A 25,970-nucleotide genomic window follows, 5' to 3' on the forward strand; every position below is an offset into this window, starting at 1 on the left:
GAAATTTCAATGAAAATAAGGGACAGAACAAGGCCATGTTACATGTAAAAGGAGCTTCTAATGATAATAAGGACAGAATGAGGCTGCGTTGTATGTACAAGCCCCTGAAGAGTTTTTAAGTCAATCACGGGGAGCCAATAACTCATCGAGTGAAGCTCTTGGCAGCATTTACTCATTAGAAAATGATGTATAAATGCAGGAGCTCAGGAAAGACAAGGCAGCAATGGTGAAACATTAAACTTACTGCGACAGAGCCGACCGAGACACAGCATTTTTAAACAGAGTTCAATCTGACGCCACATCACGAGTCTATCAATCACAGTTGGCTAGTTTCCCAGAACTTGTGGAGGAGGACCACCTACCAGGAAGTGTCCTCTGCTTCTCCTTCATGAGTGGGAAAGTGACACTTGAATGAATTCCTTCACGATAAACAACCACACATTGCAAAGAAAACCAGAGTTGTCTCCAATGCCAGTGAATTTCACAACGTTGGAATGACCCATTGGACTCAGCTGGTCTATGTCACTGCTTATGCTGCAAATGAGCCTGCTCCCACTCCTGGTCATCACAGCCTATCAGCATATCCTTATGGTTTGGTTTATTTTGTCCAATCTGCTGGTTTTACCATCAACGGTCCCTTCGGCTCAACTTGTCCATGCCGCCCTTCTCTTTCTCACTAAGCTAGTCCCAATTGCCCATATCACTCTATACCCATCTTACCCATCTAACTGTCTAAACACTTTTTAATTGTACCCATTTCTATTACTACCTCTGGTAGCTTGTTCCAGACACTCACCACCCTCTGTGTGAAAAAATTGCCCCTCTGGACACTTCTGTATCTCTCCCCTCTCATCTTAAACTTATGCCCTGTAGTTTCAGACTCTCCTATCTTTGGGAAAAGATGCTATCTAGCTGATCTGTGCCCCTCGTTATTTTATAGATCTCTAAGATCACCTCTAAGCCTCCTACACTCCAGAGAAAAAAGTCCCAGTCTATCCAGCCTCTCCTTATAACTCAAACCGTAAAATTCCTGTAACATCCTAGTGAATGGCTCGTGCTGCTGCACTGCTCACCGTAAAGGCGCTCCCGGGTTCCGATTCTCTCTGCAGGCACTCGAACCTTCATGGACCCGCGAATATTACCCGTTTCCTCTCCTCTGTGCGACAGTGAGGTCAGGAACTGCTGAGCAGTGCTGCCAATCATCGACTTCAGTGCAATACAGCATTCTCCTGCACAGGAATACAACACATCAGGAGGCGGGGTTAAAAGCAAAACGAGGGATACTGCATCGAACAGAGAAGCTTAACTGAAGACAAACCATACCTTCAGCCGGACCTCAGGCTGGCACTGCTCTCAGTCTATAAAGAGAAAGTCATGCTCCATAGCCTGATCTGGGCTGATACTTAGCTGCGGTGCGGAAGGTGTGCCACACGGTCGGAGAATGGATACAGAGGGTGCACTGCACTATAGGATTAGCCATCTTTCAGGTGCAACATTAAGCAGAAACATACTCTGATTTTTCTGGTGAATGCAAAAGATCCCATGTCCCTACTTATAAAAAAAGCATTCTGCTACCCGACAGAATCTATCCCTCAAACACCATCAGAATGAAATCAGCCATGGTAACAAACACGAGACGTGCTGGTTTGGTACGTTGGCCATGCTAAATTCTCCGAACAGGTGCCAGAGTGTGGCGACTAGGGGATTTTCACAGTAACTTCATTGCTGTGTTAATGTGAGCCTACTTGTGACACTAATAAATAAACTTTAAAAAGCACGCATTTGGATTGTGTTAACACTGAAGAACACAAGGTGCTTCACAAAGCTGGAAGGAAAGGGCAGCCAAGGTGGAAACTGTGTGTAGAGATGACTAAAACCTTGATCAAAGATACAAATCCTGAGGGATTTAAGCAGGAAATTCTAGTGAATGGATCCTCAGGTGATAGAAGGCACAGTCACCAATGTGGAAAGGTGGAAAAACACAAAATGAAAGAGTTGAGAAACAGAGTTCACTGGGATAAAGAGGAGCTTGGGAAATCAGATATATTAGCGACAAAAATAGACCCATTTGACCCTAGCAATCCATGTTTGTTTCCCATATGAACTTTCTCCTTTCTGTCCTCATCCAACTCCATCACTAAAATTCTCTATCCTCTCTTCCCTCGTATGGTTTCTAACCTCCCCTTCAATGCATCTAAATGATTCCGTGGTAAGGAACACCACATTCTCTTGGTAAGCAAGATCCTGCTGAAGTACTTATTGGATTTCTTGCTATTGGGAGCCTCTCATTCCACTAATGTCCAGAAGGAGGCTCTTCTGCACATGGGGCAAGATATAAATAAAACAAGATGATGAAGGATATGAAAAATAAGGAAAAGTAATTGAAGCACTGATTGGGGGGCCAACGTCAGTTAGTGAAGATGTTTGAGATGGGCCAAGAGGACATGTGCTAGAGGCCATTCCATACAAGAGGTGGTGGTGTCATTGTCAGATGGCATTGCCACTGAACTAGGCATCCAGAGATCCCAGGCAACACTGGGTCCTCTAAGGAAGGAAATCTGCCACCCTGATCTGGCCTGACCTACACGTGACTCCAGACCCACAGTAACATGGTTGACACTTAACTGGCCTCTGGAATGGCCTCGCAAACCATTCCATTCAATTAATGGCAGTCACATCCACATCAGTGAATGAATAAAACAAAATGATGAACTGGGTAACATGGGACAGGAGTCATGTGGAGACCAGGCTGGATAGAGTTGGTAGGATCACTTCACCCACATTCCCACAGCACTGTAAAGGGTGAAGCTTCCAGTTCACTCCACTCCCTCCTGCTACACTGGCATCACTTACCGTAAGATTCATAGCCATCCACGGACTTGACTGTGAGGAGGAGATGCTGGTCCTGAAGATACTCAATGTCCGACAGAATTGGCTTCAGCTTTGAAACAAAATACAAGCATCATTCCTAATCTCACTGATAACTGGCCATATTTCTCCTGATATAAAGTAACTTTGCCCAGTCATGAGACAGATTTAGCACACTGGTATCTATACCTTTCAGGAAATACAACGCATTTAAGTCGGTATAGTTTAATGATGCAACATTCTCTAAGTCTTAAGAGTATGGGTTCCAGTCCCACCCTAGAGACTTCAGCACATAATCCAGTTTGCCACTCGAATGAATTACTGATGGAGTACTGCACTGCCAGAGGTGTCGCCTTTTGGATGAGATGCTACATCAAGGTTCTGGATCGAAGAGTTTTCACGATCACTATTACAAAAATGAGGAAGGGAGTTCTCCCCAGTACGCTGGCAGCACCGTGGCACAGTAGCTAGCACTGCTGCCTCACAGTGCCAGGGACATGAATGCGATTCCTGTCTTGGGTCACTGTCTGTGTAGAGTTTGTACATTCTCCCTGTGTCTGCGTAGGTTTCCTCAGGTGCTCCGGTTTCCTCCCACAGTCCGAAAGATAATGCGGGTTAGGTTGACTGGCCATGCTAAACAGCCCCTTAGTGTCCCAGGATGCCTATATTAAAGGGATTAATGAGGTAAATTTGCGGGGTTTTGGGATAGGACGTGGATGGCATTTTTGTCAGTGCAGACTCGATGGGCATAATGGCCTCCTTCTGCACTGTAGGAATTCTATGAATATTACAACACAAGCTAGGTCACTGTCACATGTTCATATACAAGCATACTGCACGCAAATTGGTTGCTGCATTTCAACAATAGTGACAATTCATAAAATACTACACTAAGCTCTTTGGGATGCTCTAAGGCTATGACTGGGTTTGGCATAAGAGTATGTACTTTCCATTTCAACCCCACCTGCTCACCTTCGTATCTTTTACCTCAATCCCACCTACCCACATCTTGCTGCTGTTTTCCAGATGCATTGCCGGAGCTGCAGCACTGACTGCGCTCTGCACTCTCTCAAATCTCAGGTAATTTTTTGTAAACAAGCATGAGATACAGCTCAGCGCATGGTCTGCAGAAAGAGAAGCTGGCTGAATTACCGTTGGGAGTTGCCTTGAAGACCAGCCAACCTTCAGGAAGTTGATGTTGTCACTGCTCTGAGTATCGTTTTCAGAACTTTTCCTGAATTCTGCAACAGAACAAGGGAACAAGGCAGTGAGTTGTTTTCCTTCCCTCCCGACGGTGCGGATCTTTCCTCTTAGCTGGCAGGTAATGTGACCTTGAACAGAAAATATTGGTCGGACATTCACGGAGGGGCAGGTGAAAACCAAGAGTAGGGACGTTTCAAAGTGACTATGCTATTGTTTATTTTTTCACAGGGTACGTGTTTCAATATCAAGACCGTTATCCATCCCTAACTGCCCCTGAACTGAGTGGTATGCCAGGCCATTTCACACAGCAGTGAGGAGACAACCACATTGTTGTGAATCTGGAGAGGTCTCGGCCAGGCCAGGTAAGGAGAGCAGATTTTCTTCCCTCTAAAACGTTAGTGAATCAGATGGGTTTTACGACATTCACCGTCATTCACTGTTAACTCACCTTCCAGACAGGTGGAGTAGAACTCAATGAAGAACTTAGTCCTGCTGGCAGTTTTCACAATGGCTTCGATATTATCAAAGTCGATGTAGGCCTGGTCAGATGTCTTGGAGAGACCTGCGTTTAAGCATGAGGCAGCAATGAGTAATAAGCAGTTAGGTTTTGCCAATTTATTGGCTTGCAAATAAAATCACTGAATTCTGAGGTGAGGCCAGCTCAAGAGTGTTTTCATCAACAGCTCATAGGTTCTTGTACCAGTTGTCCTGCCCTAAGATACACAGGTTTAAGTAATGTGACTCCTCAAACCTGTCCAGCCAGTCATGATCACAGCTGAACCTGCAGCTCCGCTCCAACTGCCCACTGTCCATAGCGCCCAAAAACCAATCCATCTCAGTCTCACATCCTGGCAGCAGCTGCCCCTCTGCGGCCTCAGTGCTTACTAGAGCGGAGCAGCAAGAACATCAAACCGGAAATCGCTCACTCACACAACGCTCAGTAGATCAATGCATTACTACAATATAAAGCAGACCGCCACCTTTTCAGAGTATCCCTCAGGACGAAGGGCGTGTTGTTTCCACTCTGTTCTGATGGGTTGAGAGATGGCTGATACTGCACGGTCCACAGACTCAGCCACATGTGGACAGGCACGGTTTGAAGTGTTGGGCCGGTGAGATGCTTAGAGGTTGTTGCTCTGACCCCTTGGCTTCACCTCTGCATGTTACTGATAAAGCGTCTGGATGTGTTCAGTGTCTTCCCAGCAACATACGAGCGACATGTCCCACCCAATGGAGCTGTTTTTCTTTGAAGCAATTAGCACCTTGATGCTGGGCATGTTGGTTTGGGAGAGGTTTCCCCAAGTCTGATCCCAGCCAGGACAAAGGTAGATATTACAATTGGCTTCCGTGAGAGAAGATAGAGAAGCAGCAAGTCAGACAATGATTTTCCGTTCTCTGCTCCTGATAATTTAGAATCATAGAATCCCTACAGTGCAGGAGGAGGCCATTCAGCCCATCAAGTCTGCACCGATCACAATTCCACCCAAGCCTATTCCCGTAACCCCACATATTTACCTATTTACCCTGCTGGCCCCCCTGACATTAGGATCAATTTAGCACGACCAATCAACGTAACCCACACATCTTTGGACTGCAGGAGGAAACCGGAGCATCAGAGGAAGCCCACGCAGACATGGGGAGAATGTGCCAACTCCACACAAAGTGACTCGAGGCCAGAGTTGAACCTGGGTCCTTGGTGCTGAGGCAACAGTGCTAACCACTGCCACTGAATGACCTACTGTTGTGTCTGCATGTATGGCAGAGTCAGGTTCATTTCAAACTACACTCAGGGTCAAATAGCTTTGGTTTCTGGACTCACACTTGGTAATTTGACGTGGTTCAAGAGCATGCCCGGCACTGCACAAACAACATCTCAGTAAGAGTCAGGAAGATGAAAACAAAATGTCCTTCATAAGTGACACTGAAACGTTTCCATCAAGTACTGCCTGCTTTAAGTTTTGCTCTGTTCATTCAGATCACTGCAAGGTCAGCACTGTTCGGCCCTCCCTAACAACTGAGTGGTTTACTGGACTACTTCAGATGGCAATTAAATGCTGGCCCACGTGTTGTGGGTCTGGATGTACTTATAGTCTATAATTCGTTAAGGATGGCAGATTTCCTGACCGAAAGGACTTTAGTGAACCAGGTGGGTTTTTACTGACAATCCAGTAGTTTCAGGGTCACCACCAGCTTCTTACTCCAGCATCTTCTTGTGACTGAACTTCATTTAAAATCCCAGATGCCACTGAATTCATATCTCCGGACCATTTGTGCTTTGGGTTACTGGTGGGGTAACATAACCATTATGTTACATACTCCTTCATTACGATGGCTGTCACATTCGGATAAAGCCTGGGTGACGATGTGCTGCTGAACAAGTCCAGATTCTCAGCTGTTTTGAGTGACTAGATTCATTAGTCACTGGCTAACAGCACTCGTCAGAAGCAATCTTAATGAACCACGCAAACATGAATGGCAAGCAATCGCATTCACATAATCTGAGAATTTCTGTACTCACATCAGCTGTGACCCCAGTAAACACACTCCCAGCTGCTTCGAGTAACACAATACAGGTCACAAATAACATTCCCCCACATTGATAATCACTGACAAAGACCCTTTCTCATTGCGTGCAACCCATATAGTCACAACAACCAGCAGCGATTTGTGTGCAGCCAAGACCACTAACCAGCTAACCACTCAGAGTCAAACCAGTCTCTCAGGCTGAGCTGTCACACCTTTATATCACTTCATTTCTTTCCATTTGGACAGTCCATTCAGCACAACAGTTAAAGGCCAGTATTTGTTCTTGACACGAGCCTCCTCCACCTCAAAATATCCTTCTAATTCTGAGACATTCGTGTGTTGCACAAAGTGCCTCAACCACGTGGTGGCGAATTTCATTTTCTCACCATTCTCTGGGCGGGTTAGGTGAGTAAGTAGACATTTTTATAATGTGCAGGATGGTGACACAGTGCAAGGACACACAATTAGCAATGTGATAATAAATAGATAGTCTGGATTAAATAAACCGATGTTGACTGCGGGACAGACATTGCCTGGGACACAACTGTATAATGCCATGGGGTCTCTTGGCATCGATCATAGAGATATAAATCACATCTCACAAGGCTGACCCACTGACAGTGCAGCACTCCCTCCAGTTCAGACCCTCTGACAGTGCAGCACTCCCTTGTACTCCCCTGGGGCTCAGGTTAGATAATGAGACTCAATTCTCTGCGCTGAGGCTTGTTCCTTACTTGTGAACTCAAAAGACTAGTCCGCCACACCGGGCAGGGGCATGGCATTATCGGATGTGTTACTCAGTCACACAGAGCAGACTCAATCCGTGCCTTAGCAGCTGTGTTAAAGCGAAGTGCTTTAATTGTTCTTGGGGCTTTGGAACCAAGAGTGAAGAGGAGCGTGTATTGAAGCTCCTTATTGATCTTGCCTTGCTGGAGGAGCAGGTTTGGCTTGGTTGCGATTTCCAACCTTCACTCCACTGACTTCACCACCTCTCGAACACCACAATGATATTCATTGTCCACACATCAATGCCACCAACGTGGTTCAGGACGGAATCTGTGATTCTCTTCCCCATCCAAAAATCACGGAGTTGGTCAGGTTTTGGTTGGGACAGGACGATGGATCAGCCCAGGTAAATGGATCTGAATGACATAACAGCATTTGGGGGCAAAGGGGTGATCTTATGGAGGTCTATAAGATGATGAGGGGCATGGATAGGGTGGATGGTCAACATCTTTTTCCAAAGGTAGGGGAATCTAAAACTAGAGGGCATAGGTTGAAGGTGAGAGAGGAGAGATACAAAAGGGTCTAGAGGAGCAGTTTTTGCACAAGAGGGTGGAGAGTATCTGGAACAAGCTGCCAGAGGTAGCAGTAGAGGCGGGTACAATTTTGTCTTTAAAAAGCATTTAGACAGTTACACGGGTAAGATGGCTACAGAGGGATATTGGCCAAAGGAAGGCAATTGGAACTAGCTTAATGTTAAAAACCGGGCAGCATAGACAAGTAGGGCAGAAGGGCTTGTTTCCATGTTGTAAATCTGTGTGACTATGGCTGAATGACCTCTTCCTTGTACCAATGCTCAATGTACTCAAACCCCATGTGAAAGCACTCACCTTTTTTGGATACAAACTGCGACGTCACGCCAACTTCGAAAGTACCAAAGGCTGGTGAGTGGTCACTCGTCACAATATCATCCGTGCAACCTGGGGAAATGCAAAGCAAAAGAAAATATCTGAGTAATGGGTGTGGCCCAAGACTGTGATTTATTATTGTCACATGTATTAACATAGTGAAAAGTATTGTTCCTTGTACACTATACTGACAAAACATACTGTTCATAGAGAAGGAACTAGGACAGTGCGGAATGTAGTGTTACAGTCATAGCTAGGGTGTAGACCAAGGTCAACTTAATGCAACTCTGACAGCAGCAGGGAAGAAGCTGTTCTTGAGTCAACTGGTACGTGACCTCAGACTTTTGTATTTTTTTCCCAACGGAAAAAGGTGGAAGAGAGAATGTCCGGAGTGCGTGGGGTCCTTAATTATGTTGGCTGCTTCGCTGAGACAGCAGGAAGTGTAGACGGAGTCAACGAATGGGAAGCTGGTTTGCATGATGGATTGGGCTACATTCATGGCCTTTTGTAGTTCCTCACAGTCTTGGACAGAGCAGAAGCCCATACCAAGCTGTGATACAACCAGAAAGAATATTTTCTATGGTGCATCTGTAAAGGTTGGTGAGAATCCGAGCTAACATGCCAAATTTCCTTGGTCTTCTGAGAAACTTCAGGCATTGGCGGGCTTTCTTAACTGAAGTGTTGGCATGGGGGAACCAAGACAGGTTGTTGCTGATCTGGACACCTAAAAACTTGAAGCTATCGACCCATTCTACTTCGGACCAATGATCACTATGGTCACCAGTGATATAGGTGTACTCAGCTGAGGAAGGAGCAGTGCTCCAAATGCTCATGATTCCAAATAAACCTGTTGAACTTTAACCTGGTGTTGTGACTTCTTACTATGATCAAAAGGAGGAAGTCACTTGATGGGCTGAATGGCCTTATTTCTGTTCTGTGCTTTATTTAAGTAATATTCAGATGATTTGTTTTTAAGATGATCTGTGTATTGCAATTTTGGAAGCTTCTGGCAGAGCAGTGGATTAAAGATAGCCCCTACTAACATATCACAAATGACCAATCTTTTTAAAAATGTCCCCAGTCGCTCTAGATCTAATGGCAGTTGGCAAAGTTTACACGCAAGAGAAGCAGAGGAACACAGGGCTGAGGTAGTGGTGATTTGGGTCTTGGAACCAGCTCCACCATCGAATCAGATCATAGCTGATTAGATTGTGGACTCAGGATAGTACCGGGGAGATATCCAAGGTCACACAAAAACTGAATGTTAACAATTGGTCCACCTTAATCATAAAATCTACCCATTGCTTTCTGGCTCAAGATCAGACAAATTAACATTTAACCTAGCTTAAAGTGAACAAGTTCAAGTGACCAGGGGCAGGGTACTGGAGCTGGGAGGGAAATCTGCTCAGGAAGACTGCCCATATCCATAAGCAGCAAGGCGCAGACAATATCCAGGCTTGGGCTGACAAGTGGCCAATTCACATCATACAAATATCAGGCAATAGAACATAGAACACTACAGCACAAACAGGCCCTTCGGCCCACAAGTTGCACCAATCACATCTATACCTAACAAGCCATAGAACTATCTGTAACTCCCATGATCATCTCCAATCAGAGAGTCACACAGCAATATAGCACATAAACAACCAGTCCAAGCCACCCAGTTTTAACACTAAAAGATTCCCAATTGCCCGTGTTTGGTCCATATCCCTCTAATTCTTTCCCAGCCATGTGCTTATCCAAATGCTTTTTAAAACGTTACTGAACTTGTCTCAAGCGCTTTCTCCGCCAGCTCATTCCATACACACACCACCCTCTGCGTGAAGGTTACCCCTCAGGTCCCTTCTAAATCTTTCCCCTCTCACCTTAAACCTACGCCCTCTAGTTTCCAATTCCCCTTCCCTGGGAAAAAGACTGTGCATTCATCCTATTGATGCCCCTCATGATTTTATCCACCTCAATAAGGTCACCCCTCATTCTCCTACTTCCCAAGGAATAAAGCCAACCTCTTCTTATAACTCAGGCCCACGAGTCCTGATAACATACTTGTAAATCTTCTCTGAACTCTTTCCAGTTTATCAATGCCTTTTCTATAACGGGGTAACCAAAATTGTACACAATAATCCAAGTGCGGCTCACCAACTATTTATACAACATCATAATGTCCCAATTCCTATACTCAGCGCCCTGACTGATGAAGGGCAGCATGCTAAATGCCTTCTTCACCACTCTGGCTACCTGTGAAATCAACCATTTCCCCTTAACATTCAATGGTATTAATATCACCGAATCCTCTACTGTCAACATCCTGGGGAAATGACCCAGCTATATTCATACTGTGGCTACAAGAACAGATCAGAGGTGGGAATCCTGCACTGATTCACTCACCTCCTGACTCTGTCCACCATTTGCTAAGCACAAGTTAGGAATGTGATGGAACGCTCTCCACTTTTCTGGTGGAGCTCAAGAAACTCAACACTAACCAGGACACACTCCTCGATAGGCACCCATGTAACACAATAAACATTCACTTCCTCCACCATCAATGCACATTGACAGTAGTGTGTATCATCTGCAAAACGCACACAAGTAACTCACCCAGATCCCTTTGAAAGCACTTTCCAAACCCATAAGCTCTACCACCTAGAAGGACAAAGGCAGCACCTTAAGATTCCCCTCCAAACTATATACCATCCTGACCTGAAAATATATTGCTGTCCTTCACCGCTAGGTCAAAATCCCAGAAACCCCTCCCTAACAGCACTGTGACAGTATCTACACCATGTGGGCTGTAACAGTTCAAAGCAGCAGCTCACCATCACCTTCTCAAGGGCAAATAGGGATGGGCAATAAATGCTGGCCCAGCCAGCAATGTACACATTCCATAAACAAAAAACAACTTTGCATCAGAAAATTCAAGAGAGCTGAAGAAAGGTCTGGCAGAGAAAGTCTTTGAAGAGGTGAGTTTAACATGGTTTCAAAGTTTGGGTCTCATCTGAAGCTGCACCATGTCAACTGATCTACACGTTGGCTCACCTCCCTCTGATTTATAAGGCTGTGGGATTGAACTCTGCTCTGGGTCTGCAGCACATAAATCAAGCTGACATTCCTGTGCAGCAGCAAGGGAGTGCTCTGTTATAGAGTCACAAATTCACAGAGGTTTACAGCATGGAAACAGGTCCCTTACCCAACTTGTACATGCCGCCCTTGTTTTAAAGCCTCTAAACTAGTCCCAATTGCCCGCATTTGGCCAATACCCCTCGAAACCCATCTTACCCATGTAACTGTCTAAATGCTTTTTAAAAGCCAAAACTGTACCTACCTCTACTAACACCTCTGGCAGCTTGTTCCAGACTCACCACCCTCTGTGTGAAAAAATTGCCCCTCTGGACCCTTTTGTATCTCTCCCCTCTCACCTTAAACCTACACCCTCTAGTTTTAGACTTCCCTACCTTTGGGAAAAGATATTGACTATCTAGCTGATCTATGCCCCTCATTAGTTAATAGACCTCTATAAGATCACCCCTCAGCCTCTCCTTATAACTCAAACGCAGGAGGGACAGGTGTTTGCAGGAGCTGCTACCCTTCTGTCAGGTCACTGATGTGGTGATGCCAACATTGGACTGGGGTAGCATAGTAACAAGTCTCACAACACCAGGTTAAAGTCCAACAGGCTTATTTGGAATCACGAGCTTTCAGAGCACTGCCCCTTCATCAGATGAGACTCACCTGAGGAAGGAACAGGACTCCGAAAGCCTATGATTCCAAAGTAATCTGTTGGACTTTAACCTGGTGCTGTGAAACTTCTATCAGGTGTTAAAGCAATGCAACATCTGCCTATTCTGCCAACATTAACAGCACCATGTGCAAAGAAAGATGGCATTATTTCTAATATTTTGGGGGTGCATGTTACTCTAGAAGGCAGGCTTGCTTGTCTGTGGGTATTATTAGGTAAACCAAACAGAAGGTTTAGGACGAAGGGTGGAAATGTGAAAGAAATGCACTTGTCAATTTCCTATGGAGGAAATTAGCCCTGGGTTTAAATCTGCATTAGGAGATCAAGGAGTCATGTTCAGTTGTTACGTTTCAAAGGGAAATAAAAAGAGGTTTACAATTTGAACAAATTCATAAATAATTAAGGCTAGGCTATTAAATTTTATTTTACCTAAAAGGCAATAGGGAGAACAAAGATTTTATATTCCGGGAAAGGGATGTTTCGAAGAAGGAAAAAGGACAATAAAATCAAGATGAAGGAGAGAAGTCTACTCGAGGAGGGGTGAGCACTCCAAAAACAGGAATGAAAGACAGATATAAAGGGGGAAATCAGCACAGTTCTGACATCTATTCACATAAATACTGTGGATGTGAAGCCACAATCAAACTACTTGACCACACGCTCTAGGCAAAATAATGTTTGATTTCATGATGTGGAAGGGGCCAGGAACAAAGGAGTTTCTATCCTTCGCGATGTCTAAACACACAGGCTGAGACACACACAGATGGACAGTAACTGTCTCAGAGAAATGAGCACAGAGAGATTCCAGTAGGCTCCTGTTTGAAGGCCCAGAGGGAACTGGCCACACACAATATCCACGAGACATGAAAATGCAAGCATCAGCTTCGAAAGCACTGCTTAGTCGCTGAAATTCCAAGGTTGAATCGCAACAGCTGGGTCTTTGTGGCGTCTTGGATCTGATCCTGTGATTACTGGGTATCTGATTTCATGGAGACACTGATGAAGACCACATGTGCTTCTTATTTGGTGTGGTTTGTGTTTGAGTCGAGTTGGATTTAGAATGGGGGTTGGGGGGAGGGGAGGTAATGAGAATGGAGTCACGCACACGAAAACAAAAAAGGAAATACTGGTGTAAAACTAACTGAACATTAGGCTTGCATTTATACCATCCTTCCCTCAAATATTTATATCATCTCTCCCTCATGCTTCACATGCAACCATGCAGTGGCTGGTTCAACTGACTTTAGACAAATATGGTCGTGGTTTGGGCACAACAAGATCCCAGAAAAAGCAAGATAAATAACCAAAGACAAGAGGAAGGCTAGTTTGAGAGGGCACTGTGGCCCTTTGAGAAGGTGTCAGGGATACTTCACATCACCCCTCACAGGCATCAGGATTGCAGTTCAACTCGTTACATCCTGAAGCCTCCATCATTTAATGTTCTTCAATCGTCTGATTTACAAAGTGTGTGCTGACTCCAGACTACAAATAACATCATCAAAAGCATTGTTTTAGGAAAGAGCTTATTTAAATAAATAAGCAATGAAGTTTAACAACAACAGCAAAAGAGCAGAACAGTAATAATTTCAGGAGCACCAGTAAAACAGACCTTGCTTATACATCACCTTTTTGCAGGCTGCACATGCTCAGAATCCTCAACAGACACCAATAAAACAATTACATTGGAGAAAAGGCTTTTAAGAACACTCTATACCACTTGTTCCTCCCCCACATCTGTCGGCTTTACGGTTGTGTTTGGTGAATCTTGTAATGGTTGACCTGGGCTCGCAGGTGAAGAGGTTCCTCTTCCCTTCTCCAGCAGGGTCAATTGGCAAACCTGGAAACACTTCCTGGTCAATGTCCACAGCAGCATCACCTTCTGCCATGTTACCTGTAAAGGTCGCTGACTCTGAAACTTTCCCTACTCGAGTCATAGCATAAATGCATATGCTCCTGGCATCTGTGAACAATTTGATATTCAAGTTTGCTGACGACACCACTGTAGTAGGTTAGATCTCAAATAATGATGAGACAGAGTACAGGAATGAGATAGAGAATCTGGTGAACTGGTGCAGCAACAATAATCTCTCCCTCAATGTCAACAAAACGAGGAAGATTGTCATCGACTTCAGGAAGCGTAAGAGAGAACATGCCCCTGTCTGCATCAACAGGGATGAAGTAGGAAGGATTGAGAGCTTCAAGTTTTTAGGTGTCCAGATCACCAACAACCTGTTGTGGTTCCCCCCCCCCATGTCAACACTATTGTTAAGAAAGCCCACCAATGCGTCTACTTTCTCAGGAGACTAAGGAAATTTGGCATGTGAATTGCAACTCTCACCAACTTTTACAGATGCACCATAGAAAGCATTCTTTCTGGTTGTATCACAGCTTGGTATGGTCCCTGCTCTGAGCAAGACTGCAACAAGCTACAAAAAGTCATGAATGCAGCCCAATCCATCAAGCAAACCGGCCTCCCATCCACTGACTCTGTCTACACTGCCCGCTGCCTCAGCGTAGCATCCAGCATAATGAAGGACCCCACGCACCCCAAGGATTCTCTCTTGCACCTTCTTCCTTCAGGAAAAAGATACAAAATTCTGAGGTCACATACCAACCAAATCAAGAACAGTTTCTTCCCTGCTGCTGTCGGACTTTTGAATGGACCTACCTCACATATGGTTGATCTTTCTCTACCCTAGCTATGACTGTAACATTACGTTCTGCACTGTCCTGTTTCCTTCTCTATGAACAGTATGCTTTGTCTATATAGCGCACAAGAACCAATGCTTTTCAATATGTTAATACGCATGATAATAATAGATCAAATCATTTCTTCTGTTTCGCAGCCTCACGATCCAAGATACTGTTCCACCTGGGTTTAAAAATACCCCCGGTAACCACCTCTGACTCCCAAAGTTCCTGATGTAAACCTGATCTTCCATTTGAACTGCCTCTCTCTGGCATTGGAATCGTATCCTTCCTTTTGTTTCTCTCACCTCCTGCTCACTTTCTCTGAGATCTGGATGAAGCAGACCCGGGTGAGACTTCAGCCTTTGACCCGCTGGAGAGCACCTGGTTGTGGATTGTGGTGTGATACAATACCAGATTATAAATTTCGAGAGCTTTGCCCTCACAGTATCGACTGGCACCCTCTTCAATCCCTCCTTCAGAGTTTGAACAGCTCATCCCACCAAACCATTCAAAGCCGGAGGAAAATGGCACAGAATGCATTTCACATGTACATCATTATTTTGGTGAATTCTTGAAATAGTTCTCTTGCAGACGTAGTGCCATTATCCAAAACAAATAATTCCAGTAAACCACAAGTTGCTAAAATTTGATCTAGTTTCTCAGCTGTCAGAGGAGCTGGACTATTACTCATGATATCAGTTTCCAATCATTTCAAGTGCGCACAACAATCAGAAACACGTGGTTCATGAAAGGCCCTGCAAAGTCCAACATGAAGCTTGGATCACAGCCCATCAGGCCACTCCCAAGAATGAACTGGTGCCAGTGGCACCATCTTCTGATTGATCTGACATACTGAACAGAATTTCACCTTATTTTCCAAGTCCAGGTCCATATTAGACCACCAAATATTCCACCTGGCTAGACTTCTCATTCTAGAGACACCTGGATGAGCGTCATGAATTTCATCCAAGACCTACGATCGACGAGGGGAGGGAATAAACAGTCCTGACCCCCACAGTATGCAACCATCTGGACACGTAACTTACCCCTATGCTTCACATAAGGTCGCAACTCATGATCTTCTATAACAGTTCAACAGCCTTTGTTACAATTCAAGTCAGAAACTCTAAAGTCCGCCCGGATCTTTTGCACTTGAATTTGGCTAGGGTAAAAGCATGCTATGTTTCACTTCAGGTATGATTCAAATGACCCATTAGGGAGCTTTTATCAACCAATGTTTACTTAAGAATAGAGTGATAGAGATTTACAGCATGGAAACAGGCCCTTAGGCCCAACTTGTCCATGCCTCCCTTTTTGTTTAGCCACAAAGCTAGTCCCAATTGCCTGCATTTTGCCCATATCCCTCTATATCCATCTTACATAGAAACTACAGGCCCCTCGGCCCTCAATGTTGTGCCAAGCTATGTTCAAACCCAAGATCAAGTTATCCTACTCCCTATCGCTCTGGAGTGCTCCATGCGCCTATCCAATAACCGCTTGAAAGTTCCTAAAGTATCCAAACTCCACTATCACAGCAGGCAGTGTATTTCACACCCCAACCACTCTGAGTGGAGAATCTATCTTGGACATCTCTCCTACATCTCCCACCATGAACCTTATTGTTTATGCCCCCTAGTAACTGTGTAACCGTCTAAATATTTTTTTTAAAGGCAAAATTGTACTTGCCTCTATTACTACCTCTGGCAGCTCATTCCAGATGCTTATCTCCGTCAGTGTACCCGAGCAGGTGCCGGAGTGTGGGAACAAGGGGATTTTCACAGTAACTTAATTGTAGTGTTAATATAAGCCTACTTGTGACTAATAAATTTTACTTTTTCCCTACCCTGTACGAAAAAATTGCCCCTCTGGCTTCTTTTATACCTCACCCCTCTAACCTTCAACCTATGCCGTCTAGTTTTAGAAAAGATGTTGACTATCAACCTTACCTATTCCCCTCATTATTTTATAAACCTCTCTGATATCACCTCTAAACCTCCCACTCTCCAGGGGAAAAAAGTCCCAGTCCATCTAGTGCCTCTCTATCCAGCATCCAAGTAAATCTTTTCTACACGCTTTCTAGTTCAAAAATATCCTTTCTATAATTGGATGACCAGGACTGTACAGTCTTCCAAGTGTGGCCTTGACCAATGTCTTGTACAACTTCAACAAGACGTCCCAACTCCTGTATTAAATGTCCTGACTAATGAAACCAAACATGCCAAATGCTGCCTTCACCACTCTGTCCACCTGTGACTCCACTTTCAAGGAGTATGAACCTGTACCCCTAGATCTCAATAACTCTCCCCAAAGCCATAAACTGAGTAAGTTGTGCCCTAGTTCGAGCCATCAAAAATGCATCAACCTCACATAGATCTAAATGAAACTCCAACCGCCATTCGTCAGCCCACTGGCCCAACTGATCAAGATCCCATTGCAATGCTAGATAGCCTACTTCACTGTCCAGTATGCCATCAATCTTGGTGTCGTCTGCAAGCTTACTAACCATGCCTCTTAAATTCTCATCCAAATCATTTATATAAATGACAAATAACAATGGGCCCAGCACTGACCCCAAAGGCACATTGCTGGTCACAGGTCTCCAGTTTGAGAAACAACCCTCCCTAGTCACCCTCTTCTGTCATCAAGCCAATTTTGTATTCACTTGGCTACCTCACCCTGGATACTGAGAGATTTAACGTTATGAAACAACCTACCATGCAGTACCCTGTCAAAGGCCTTGCTAAAGTCCATGGATAACATCAACTGCACTGACCACATCTACCTCCTTGGTTATGCCTTCAAAAAAAAACTCAAATCAAATCCTTACGATGAGTTTCCACTCAGAAAGCCATGCCAAGTGTCTCTAATCGATCTTGGCCTCTCTAAATGCCTGCAGATCCTGTCTCTCAGTAGGTTCACCAACCTGTAGTTCCCAGGCTTTTCCGTGCAGCCCTTCTTAAAGAAAGGCACACATTTGCCGATCTTTAGGTGCCTCATCTGTGTCTGTCGATGATACAAATATCTCTGCTCGGGGACCCACAACATCCTGGGATACGATTCCTCTGGTCCCAGGGATTTACCTACCTTGATGCAATTTAAGACTTCCAGCACCACCTCCTCTGTAATATGTACACTCCTCAAGACATCATTAGTTTTTCCCCAAGTTCACTAACATCCATGCTTTTCTCAACAGTAAATACTGATGAGAAATATTCATTTAGTATCTCACCCATCTCTTGTTACTCCTTTGCCCTTTATGTATTTGGAGAAGCTCTTCGAATTCTCCTTTGCCTTATGTGCCAAAGCAATGTCCCTTTTGCCCCCCTGATTTCTCACTTAACTCTACTCCTATACCCTCTCTATTCTTCAAGGGATCCACTTGATCTCAGCTGCCTGTGCATGTCATATGCCTCCTTCTTCTCGACCAGAGTCTTAATATCCTGAGTCATTCAGGGTTCCCTACTTCCACCAGCCTTGCCCTTCACTCTAAAATGAATGTACTTATCCTGAACCCTGGTTAGCACACTTTTGAAAGCCTCCCACATTCCAGATGGCCCTTTGCCTTAGTTAATATGTATAGTAAGAAAACTAACAATAACTGGTATCAATTACAAGCAAAACAAAAAAAAAGATAAACCTGAACAAATATATCTAAAATATTCCAATCAAACAAAACCTCCCATAGGCAAAACTCTTTCCACAGGTTTAACAAAGACTAATGCTCATAAGTAAAGTTTATTTATTAATCACAAGTAAGGCTTACATTAACACTGCAATGACGTTGCATTGAAATTCCCCTAGTCGCCACACTCTGGCATCTGTTCGGGTCAATGCACCAAACCAGCACTTTTTTCAAATTGTGGGAGGAAACCAGCATGCAGACATGTGCAGGAGAATCTGCAAACTTTACAGTGACCCAAGCTGAGAATTGAACTCGAGTCCCTGGCGCTGAGAGGCAGCAGTGCTAACCGCAGTGCTACTCATGTGATACTGGAATAAGTCCTTTGTTTGGAGAACTGAAACCCTGACTTCTCAGCCTTGCAACTTCAAGCAGCCCTCCAGATACACCCAGAACAATTTGAAGTCAGAAAAGCTTCCCAGAACACTAGAAGGAGAGAGAATCTAGGCAAGCCAGCCACCAACAGCAGATTTTCCACTTCAGGGAGAAAAGAAGCGTAGTTTTCAGCTAACTAGCAGAATTTCCAATACCAGGGAGACAGAGAAGCACTGCTTTCAGTCTGATGTCCACTTCCTTCTAACCTCAGAACTGCCAGCAGCCCAAATCAAAAGTGAAACCTTGAATTCATTACGAAGAAAACAAAAATGGCCCCAAAAACACGACCTGCCAACTGGTCTTCCCTCTAACAAGAAAAACAATCCTAGAAAATACCTGAGGCTCAATAGTAAAAATAAACAAATCCCCAATTAAGCCACTGAAGTTGTAATAAAAGGACTTCTAGCAGATGGCCAGTGCCATAATGGAAAAAAAACTGAAGCTGAGAACTGCAGAGAACATGATTTAAGAAGAACATTTCTTAAAAGTACACTAATGTCACACTTTACATCAGAAATGTTTTAACTTAGAATAGGATCTCTGTCCATCTATTACTTATCCTGCTGCACGCTTATTGGAAAACATACGAGTTATTTAAGTAATAAAATTGTCTGGGGAGGACACAATACCTTTAATAGCAAATCTGGTAAAGGAAGACGACTTGACGCATCCTCATTTGCCTGGTCTTTCCCTGCTCTCTACATGATATGGTACTGATAATCTGGCAATGTAAGTGCCCAGAGCTATATCTCCTTGCTGAGGCCATTGGGGAATACATTTCCAGTTACTGAAAAGACTGACCAACAGCTTGTGGTCAGTGTGTACGGTTAACGAATGGTCATAGAGGTACCGACAGAAACGTTTCACAACAAAATTCTTCTAGACCTTCTTTGCCCAACTGTGACCATCCCTTTTCAACCTTTGTCAGCACCATGGATGTAAAATCGTCCTCTACTGGGTGAGAAAGCACCGTGTCCACACCATGTCGGACAAGGCATCTCACGGCAGGATAAGTTCCCTGTCTGGATCAGAATGGACGAGCCAATTGCAACAGCACTTTCACACACTTGAAAGCTTTCTTTTGTGCGGATCGCCACTTCTACTTGGTTTCTTTGTGCAGAGGCCGGCACAATGGAGCCAACGCTGTCGACAGATGTAGCAAAACTTTCCATAATAGTTTACCAAGCCGAGAAAATGAGCTGAAATCCAACACTTTCCTGGGCTCCAGAATTTGCTTCATGACTCGAATTTTCCCTTCCACAGGAGGCAGTGAATAGATTCCATCAGTACCTGTGTGATCACTCATTCATATGTGTACTTTCCACAAGCTGTCAATGAGTCTTTTTAGTGAGTCAAAACGCATTCCTCTCTTGCCCTCAATAAGAATACATGACAGAGTGCGGGTATCAGTACAATATTGTTTACAGAGCAGGGAAGGACAATACAAATGAGGACATGTTGAGTTGTCTCCCCTTACCGGATTTGCAGTGATTCTGTGGCCAAGATGCTCTGTGCAGTGTGCCTGGAAAATATACTTGCTACGCTTCAGAGCTGCCTCCGAAATCCTTTTTAGAAAGCCATGGCACTTGATTATTATACATAATCTGCACTTCCAACACACTGGGCAAAAGATAGGACTTTAGGGAGAGTTATAGAACAAAGTGATCTAGGAGTACAGGTTTATAGCTTCTTGAAAGGGGAGTCACAAGTGGACAGGGTGGTGAAGGCATTCGGCATGCTTGGTTTCACTGGTCAGAACATTGAATACAGGAGTTGGGATGTCTTGTTGAAGTTGTACAAGACATTGGTAAGGCCACACTTGGAATACAGTGTCCAGTTCTGGTCACCCTATTATAATAAGAAGTCACACAACACCAGGTTAAAGTCCAACATGCTTACTTGGTAGCATGAGCTTTCAGAGCACTGCTCCTTCATCAGGTGAGTCATCTGATGAAGGGGCAGCACTCTGAAAATTCGTGCTACCAAGTAAAATTGTTGGACTTTAACCTGGTGTTGAGAGACTTCTTACTGTGTTTACTCCAGTCCAATGTCAACATTTCCACATCATGGCTACCACCTTATTATAGAAAGTATATCATTAAACTAGAAAAGAGCACAGAAAAGATTTACCATGCTGCTACTGGGATTTGATGGTTTGAGTTATAAGGACAGGCTGGATAGACTGGGACCTTTTTTCCCCTGGAGCATAGGAGGCTAAGGGATGATCTTATAAAGGTCTTTAAAATAATGAGAGGCACAGATCAGCCACTGAACATCATGTTGCAGCTTGATAGAACCTTAATTTCAGGTTGCAGTTTTATAGGATCTTAGTTGGACCGCACTTGGAACATCCAGTGTTTATTTCTGGTCGTCACACTACTACAAGAATGTGGAAGGTCTGGAGAGGGTACAGAAAAGATTTACCAGGATGTTGCCTGGTATGGAGGGCATTAGCTATGAGGAGAGGTTGGAGAAACTTGGTTTGTTCTCACTAGAATGACAGAGGTTAAGGAGAGACCTGATAAAAAAATCTACGAGATTATGAGAGGCATGGACAGAGTGGATAGTCAGAAGCTTTTTCCCAAGATGGAAGAGCCAATGACTATGGGGCATAGGTTTAAGGTGCGAGGGACAAGGTTCAGAGGAAATGTACGAGGCAAGTTTTTTTTTTAAACACAGAAGGTAGTGGTTGCCTGGAACTAGCTGCTGGGGGAGGTAGTGAAAGTAGATATAGTAGTGACTTTTAAGGGGCATCTGGATAAATACACGAATAGGATGGGAACAGAGGGATATGGTCCCCAGAAGGGTAGGAGTTTTACTTCAGTCAGGCAACATGGTCAGTGCAGGCTTGGAGGGCTGAAGGGCCTTTCCTGTGCTATAATTTTCTTTGTTCAAATTATTCCTGGGCTTGAAGTTTTGAGACTCCCTTCCTAAAATTTTGGTTGTCTTTTCTATTTCTCAAAGAAATCTTTCACTTGGAAGAAACTTTTGGTCACTGCCTTAGCTTTTCATGTTGTTGCTGTGTGAAATTCTGTCCAATTCAAGTTACTGTGGAATACCCCAGGACTTCTTACAATATCAAAGGTATTTTATCAATGTACATTGTTAGGGTACCAGGGCGGAAACCCGAAAGCATGTTATGAAGCCCAACTAAACCCCAACAGTTTTGTTTTGATTTTGGCATTAGTGTGAGGATAAGGTGTTTTATTCCAGGTATGATTCCTTTGACACACTAGAAGGCTTTTTATCAAAATAAACTTGACTTTAGCGATACAGTTTAACTATAACAAAGGGATTAGTTTAATTTTTAACAATTGAAATATTTAAACATCACAATATCCAATTCTGAACTGCTAATCTATCTCTATTAGTTCCAATTCAAGCAATATTCCTCTTATAGACTTAAAGTCCACTTCAGAATCAGTTAGCAACACACAGGCTGTGTGTTTCGATTTGTTAACAGTCCTAGAACTTACTGAACATCTTTGGAAAGAGAGAGACAGAGACAGACATTCAGAGAGAGTCCCACCTTCTGACAATCCCTAACAGCAGCCTCCAAAGACAGAAAGGCATTTCCTGCTTCTTTCAGGACCAGGGATCAGACTGTTTTAAAATAAAAACAAACTGTTTTCCCTGCAAGCTTAGCTCTGCTCATTCACATGCCTCTGCCTCAATTAAACTGAAAATCCCAGGGGAAAATCAAAATAAACAAAAACACATTAATTCAGATTAAATCAATCATTAGCCTGCAGTCTCAGCATGGCAGCAGCCTGGTGCAGACAAATCAGCATCATGCAAAATGGAGCTCAATTTTAAACATACCCCTTACAAGTAACATGTTAAAAATGCATTTCTTTAAAGTACAGTATCATCACAATTTTCTTGTTGTACTTTAGAGAACAGCTTACCAAATCAATCACCATCTGTGACAAAACTGTTGCACATTTAACATCTCAGCGTTAGACCATATTAAGATGCCTCTATGTTCCAGTGAGCTACCAAATAAAGGATGATAGCTGCACATTTACCAGATCATGTCAATTTGCATTTGATGGTATCAAGTTTAAAACAGTTGAAAGCAGAGTTCTAAACTTCCTCAGTGCTGGCTTTTACATTGCCCAGTAGAAGGGACAAAGGTTAATGGCTGATTCCTGTCAGAGTCAAATATTTCAAAATTAACAGCTGCGCTGTTTTAAACATTTATGACAACAGAGCAATTCAACAGAATGCAGTCTAATATGGCAGTGTTATCAACTGGACGGGTCAAGGCCACATAACTCACCATATGAATTACAAATGATGTGAGTCTCAGGGTACGACTTCCACAAAATTCTGTCGCACCAAGATGGAACGTTTGTTCGGACCTGTGGGTAGAAAGAACACCTGAATTTAATGCTTTCACTTACGAGCAGGCTTGAAGGCAGCTTGATTCTGCTCCATTTTGTCAGTTCTATTCGCTTTCTTTCTACCTGCTCACCCCTCGTTTCTCAGCGTCTTTCAGAGAGTCGGCACAAGTGTGATGGGCCAAATGGTCTTGTCCTGTACTGAGCGACTCCATATGTAGGCTGTGAAATATTGATACTGTATTTGGTTTAGGGTATCATGGGATGCATGTGTATGCATGGGTGTACTTGTCCCTTCCTGCTCCTTTTTAACAGCAGCACGGTGGCACAGTGGCTAGCACTGCTGCCTCACGGCGCCAGGGACCCAGGTTCAAATCTCATTTGGATCGCTGTCTGTGCGGAGTTTGCACATTCTCCCCACGTCTGTGTGGGTTTCTTCCGGGTGCTTCGGTTCCCTCCCACAGTCCAAAAGACATGCAGGGGTGCAAAGTCATTCAGTTGCATTAACAAGTTGATCACATATTCCCTGAGCTTAAAAAAAAGTCCCTTTGCATGAAACAGGTCTCATGCAAACAGCCAGCTAATACATTTGGTGGCACTGGATGAAGTGGTGGTCAGAATTTAGGTATTTTTCCCTGGGGTGGTGGGGAGGAAGTGAAAAGGAACAGTTGTCAAACTTCCTGAAAGTTGAGCCAGACTCACAAGAAAGGTCACTTGCATTTCTTTGCATGCAGGGAGGAAACAACTAAACAGGCATTTGAACAAAAGGTCGTCAAACTGAAACATTAACCATTTCCTTCCCCACAGATGCTGCCTGACCTGCTAAGGGTTTTCAAACATTGCGTGTTTTTATTTCAACATCCGCACTATTTGACTTTCAAATACATACATTGCTTATCCACCTCCTTTTCGAGCATCAGCTGTGTGGTATAAACAGAGGTAACAATTCAAAAGGTTTTCTTGAAGGGACGTCGAAAGTTAGAATTTAAACGGACATTAATTATCCCCCAAGTCATTTGCAACTCAAAAGTTAACTCAGTTTCTTTCCTCAGACAAAACTGATGGAATCGAGGGACGTGATCCCAAATAACAGGTTAGAAAAACATTTTTGGATGTCATCACAAAACACTGAACTTGATTTATTCAGTTACCACTAACCATTGCCCCTGATTAAAGCACAACGGCTGGTCTCAAAACAAGGCCACTGGCCTTCCGTGGGAAAAGCAGAGAGGTGTGGAATGTCACCCTCAAAACATCAACCAAAACCAAAAGCTATTTCTGTGGTCTGGAATGAAAGGGTGATGGAAGCAGTTTGACCAGTAACTCTCAAACAGGAACCAGATAAATGCTTGATAAGGAAAAATTTGCAGGTCTATCTTTAAGGCAGAGATAGATAGGTTCTTGATTAATAAGGGAGTAAGGGGTTATGGGGAAAAGGCAGGAGAATGGGATGAGAAAAATATCAGCCACGATTGAATGGCAGAGCAGACTTGATGGGCCGAGTAGCCTAATTCTGCTCCTATGTCTTATGGAGGAAGAACTTGCGGGGTAGAGCAGGGAGGATGAGGACGAGGAATCATTCGATAGCACTTTCAAAGAGTCAGTGCTGCCACAATGAGCCAAACTGCCTTATATTTCTGCAGAGGTAAGGACAGGCCAAACCTGCTCTGCCGTTTGATAAGATCATGGTTAATAATTTATTTCACTTCCACTTCTCCATTCCAACCCAATATCCCTCAATTCCATGAGTACTCAAAACTCTATCCATTGTAGTTTTGGATATATTCAACAACTGAGCATCCACAATTTTCTGGGGTACAGCATTCACAACTTTTATGAACTCTAGTTCCAGACTCTTTAGAACTACAACCTAGAATGCGCCTGAAAATATTCATTCATTGTACATCAGCGTCCCTAATACTTGCATAGATACAGCAGCTTTATTGTGGATGGTGACAAATGGCATGGGATAAATGACAAGAATTCAGCAAGATTATTATTAATGTGAAAGGCTAGGAAAGCCATTTACGTACCCCGGTAGGCTTCTGCTTGTGGCAAACGTAGACATCCCGGGAGCCTCGCTCATATCGGTATGTTGGAGGGAACGTGATCTCCTCTTCATCTACCAGTAAATCACATTAGAAACATGAGACAAACCTTTCGGATCCAGCCTTGACCGTTGAGCAAAAGATAATATAAATGTACTTACAAAATCGAAGAAAGATTTTATTTTTCTCTTTCTCCAGGTTTAGCTGGTCAACTTTCTGAAGAGGTTCAAACTCCTTCCTGTTAATGTAATTGAGTATGTCCTGAATGGAGAAACAGAATGAAAAGGGAGCTCAAGATATTGAGAAGTAACGCACTGAGGCCAAGTTAGCTGACGTCAGCTTGAGATTCAAGGTGGAAAAAAGGAGGACTGCTACTCATTGGCCCTGAGTTAAAGGGGTGGATGGACAGGGTGGGATACCTGTGGCTGTAACTAACAGAACAGTTGGGATGCGCACAGTTACAAACTTGGTTTATCTCACCGATCTTGCCTTTGACTTGTTCTTTTAACGCTTTCATAATAAAAGATGACAAAGATGTTCGTGAGAATGGTTCAGAAGATCAATGAAGCAGAATCAGTATGGTTGGGGATTAGGAATAAGAACATAAGAAGAGTTAGAAAACTCTGCCGGGAGTTGTTTATAGGCCCCGCCTCCCCCCCCGTACTCCCAGCTAATGGTAATTACAGCACTGGACAGAGCATTGAAGAATAAATGATTACAGTTGTAACAAATGGCAATGTAATAGTTTTGGAGACTTCAATCTTCTCAGACCGGACAAATCAAATTGGCAAAGGTGGTTTGTAGAACGTGCCTTTGATAGTTTCCTGGAGAAAATCGGGAAATCTAGAACAAGATAACAAGATCAGA

At 43.8% G+C, this 25,970-nt stretch overlaps 1 protein-coding gene across 2 annotated transcripts in view; it reads right to left on the reverse strand.

Annotated features, from left to right (window-relative positions):
- inppl1a (inositol polyphosphate phosphatase-like 1a) overlaps positions 1–25,970 on the reverse strand; it is a 173,596-nt gene that overhangs the window by 18,973 nt on the left and 128,653 nt on the right. For both annotated transcript variants that reach the window (XM_080197715.1, XM_080197714.1), the window contains exons 16-23: positions 25,265–25,364; positions 25,089–25,177; positions 22,995–23,076; positions 8,211–8,300; positions 4,520–4,633; positions 4,021–4,109; positions 2,854–2,941; positions 1,074–1,229 (exon numbers count right to left, since the gene is read on the reverse strand). In XM_080197715.1, coding sequence (XP_080053841.1) covers positions 1,074–1,229; positions 2,854–2,941; positions 4,021–4,109; positions 4,520–4,633; positions 8,211–8,300; positions 22,995–23,076; positions 25,089–25,177; positions 25,265–25,364 — 808 coding nt within the window. The remainder of the gene's footprint in view (positions 1–1,073; positions 1,230–2,853; positions 2,942–4,020; positions 4,110–4,519; positions 4,634–8,210; positions 8,301–22,994; positions 23,077–25,088; positions 25,178–25,264; positions 25,365–25,970) is intronic.

This window comes from Carcharhinus amblyrhynchos, chromosome 10 (assembly GCF_965287045.1).
Source record: "Carcharhinus amblyrhynchos chromosome 10, sCarAmb.v2.hapA, whole genome shotgun sequence".
Classification (NCBI taxonomy): Eukaryota; Metazoa; Chordata; class Chondrichthyes; order Carcharhiniformes; family Carcharhinidae; genus Carcharhinus; species Carcharhinus amblyrhynchos.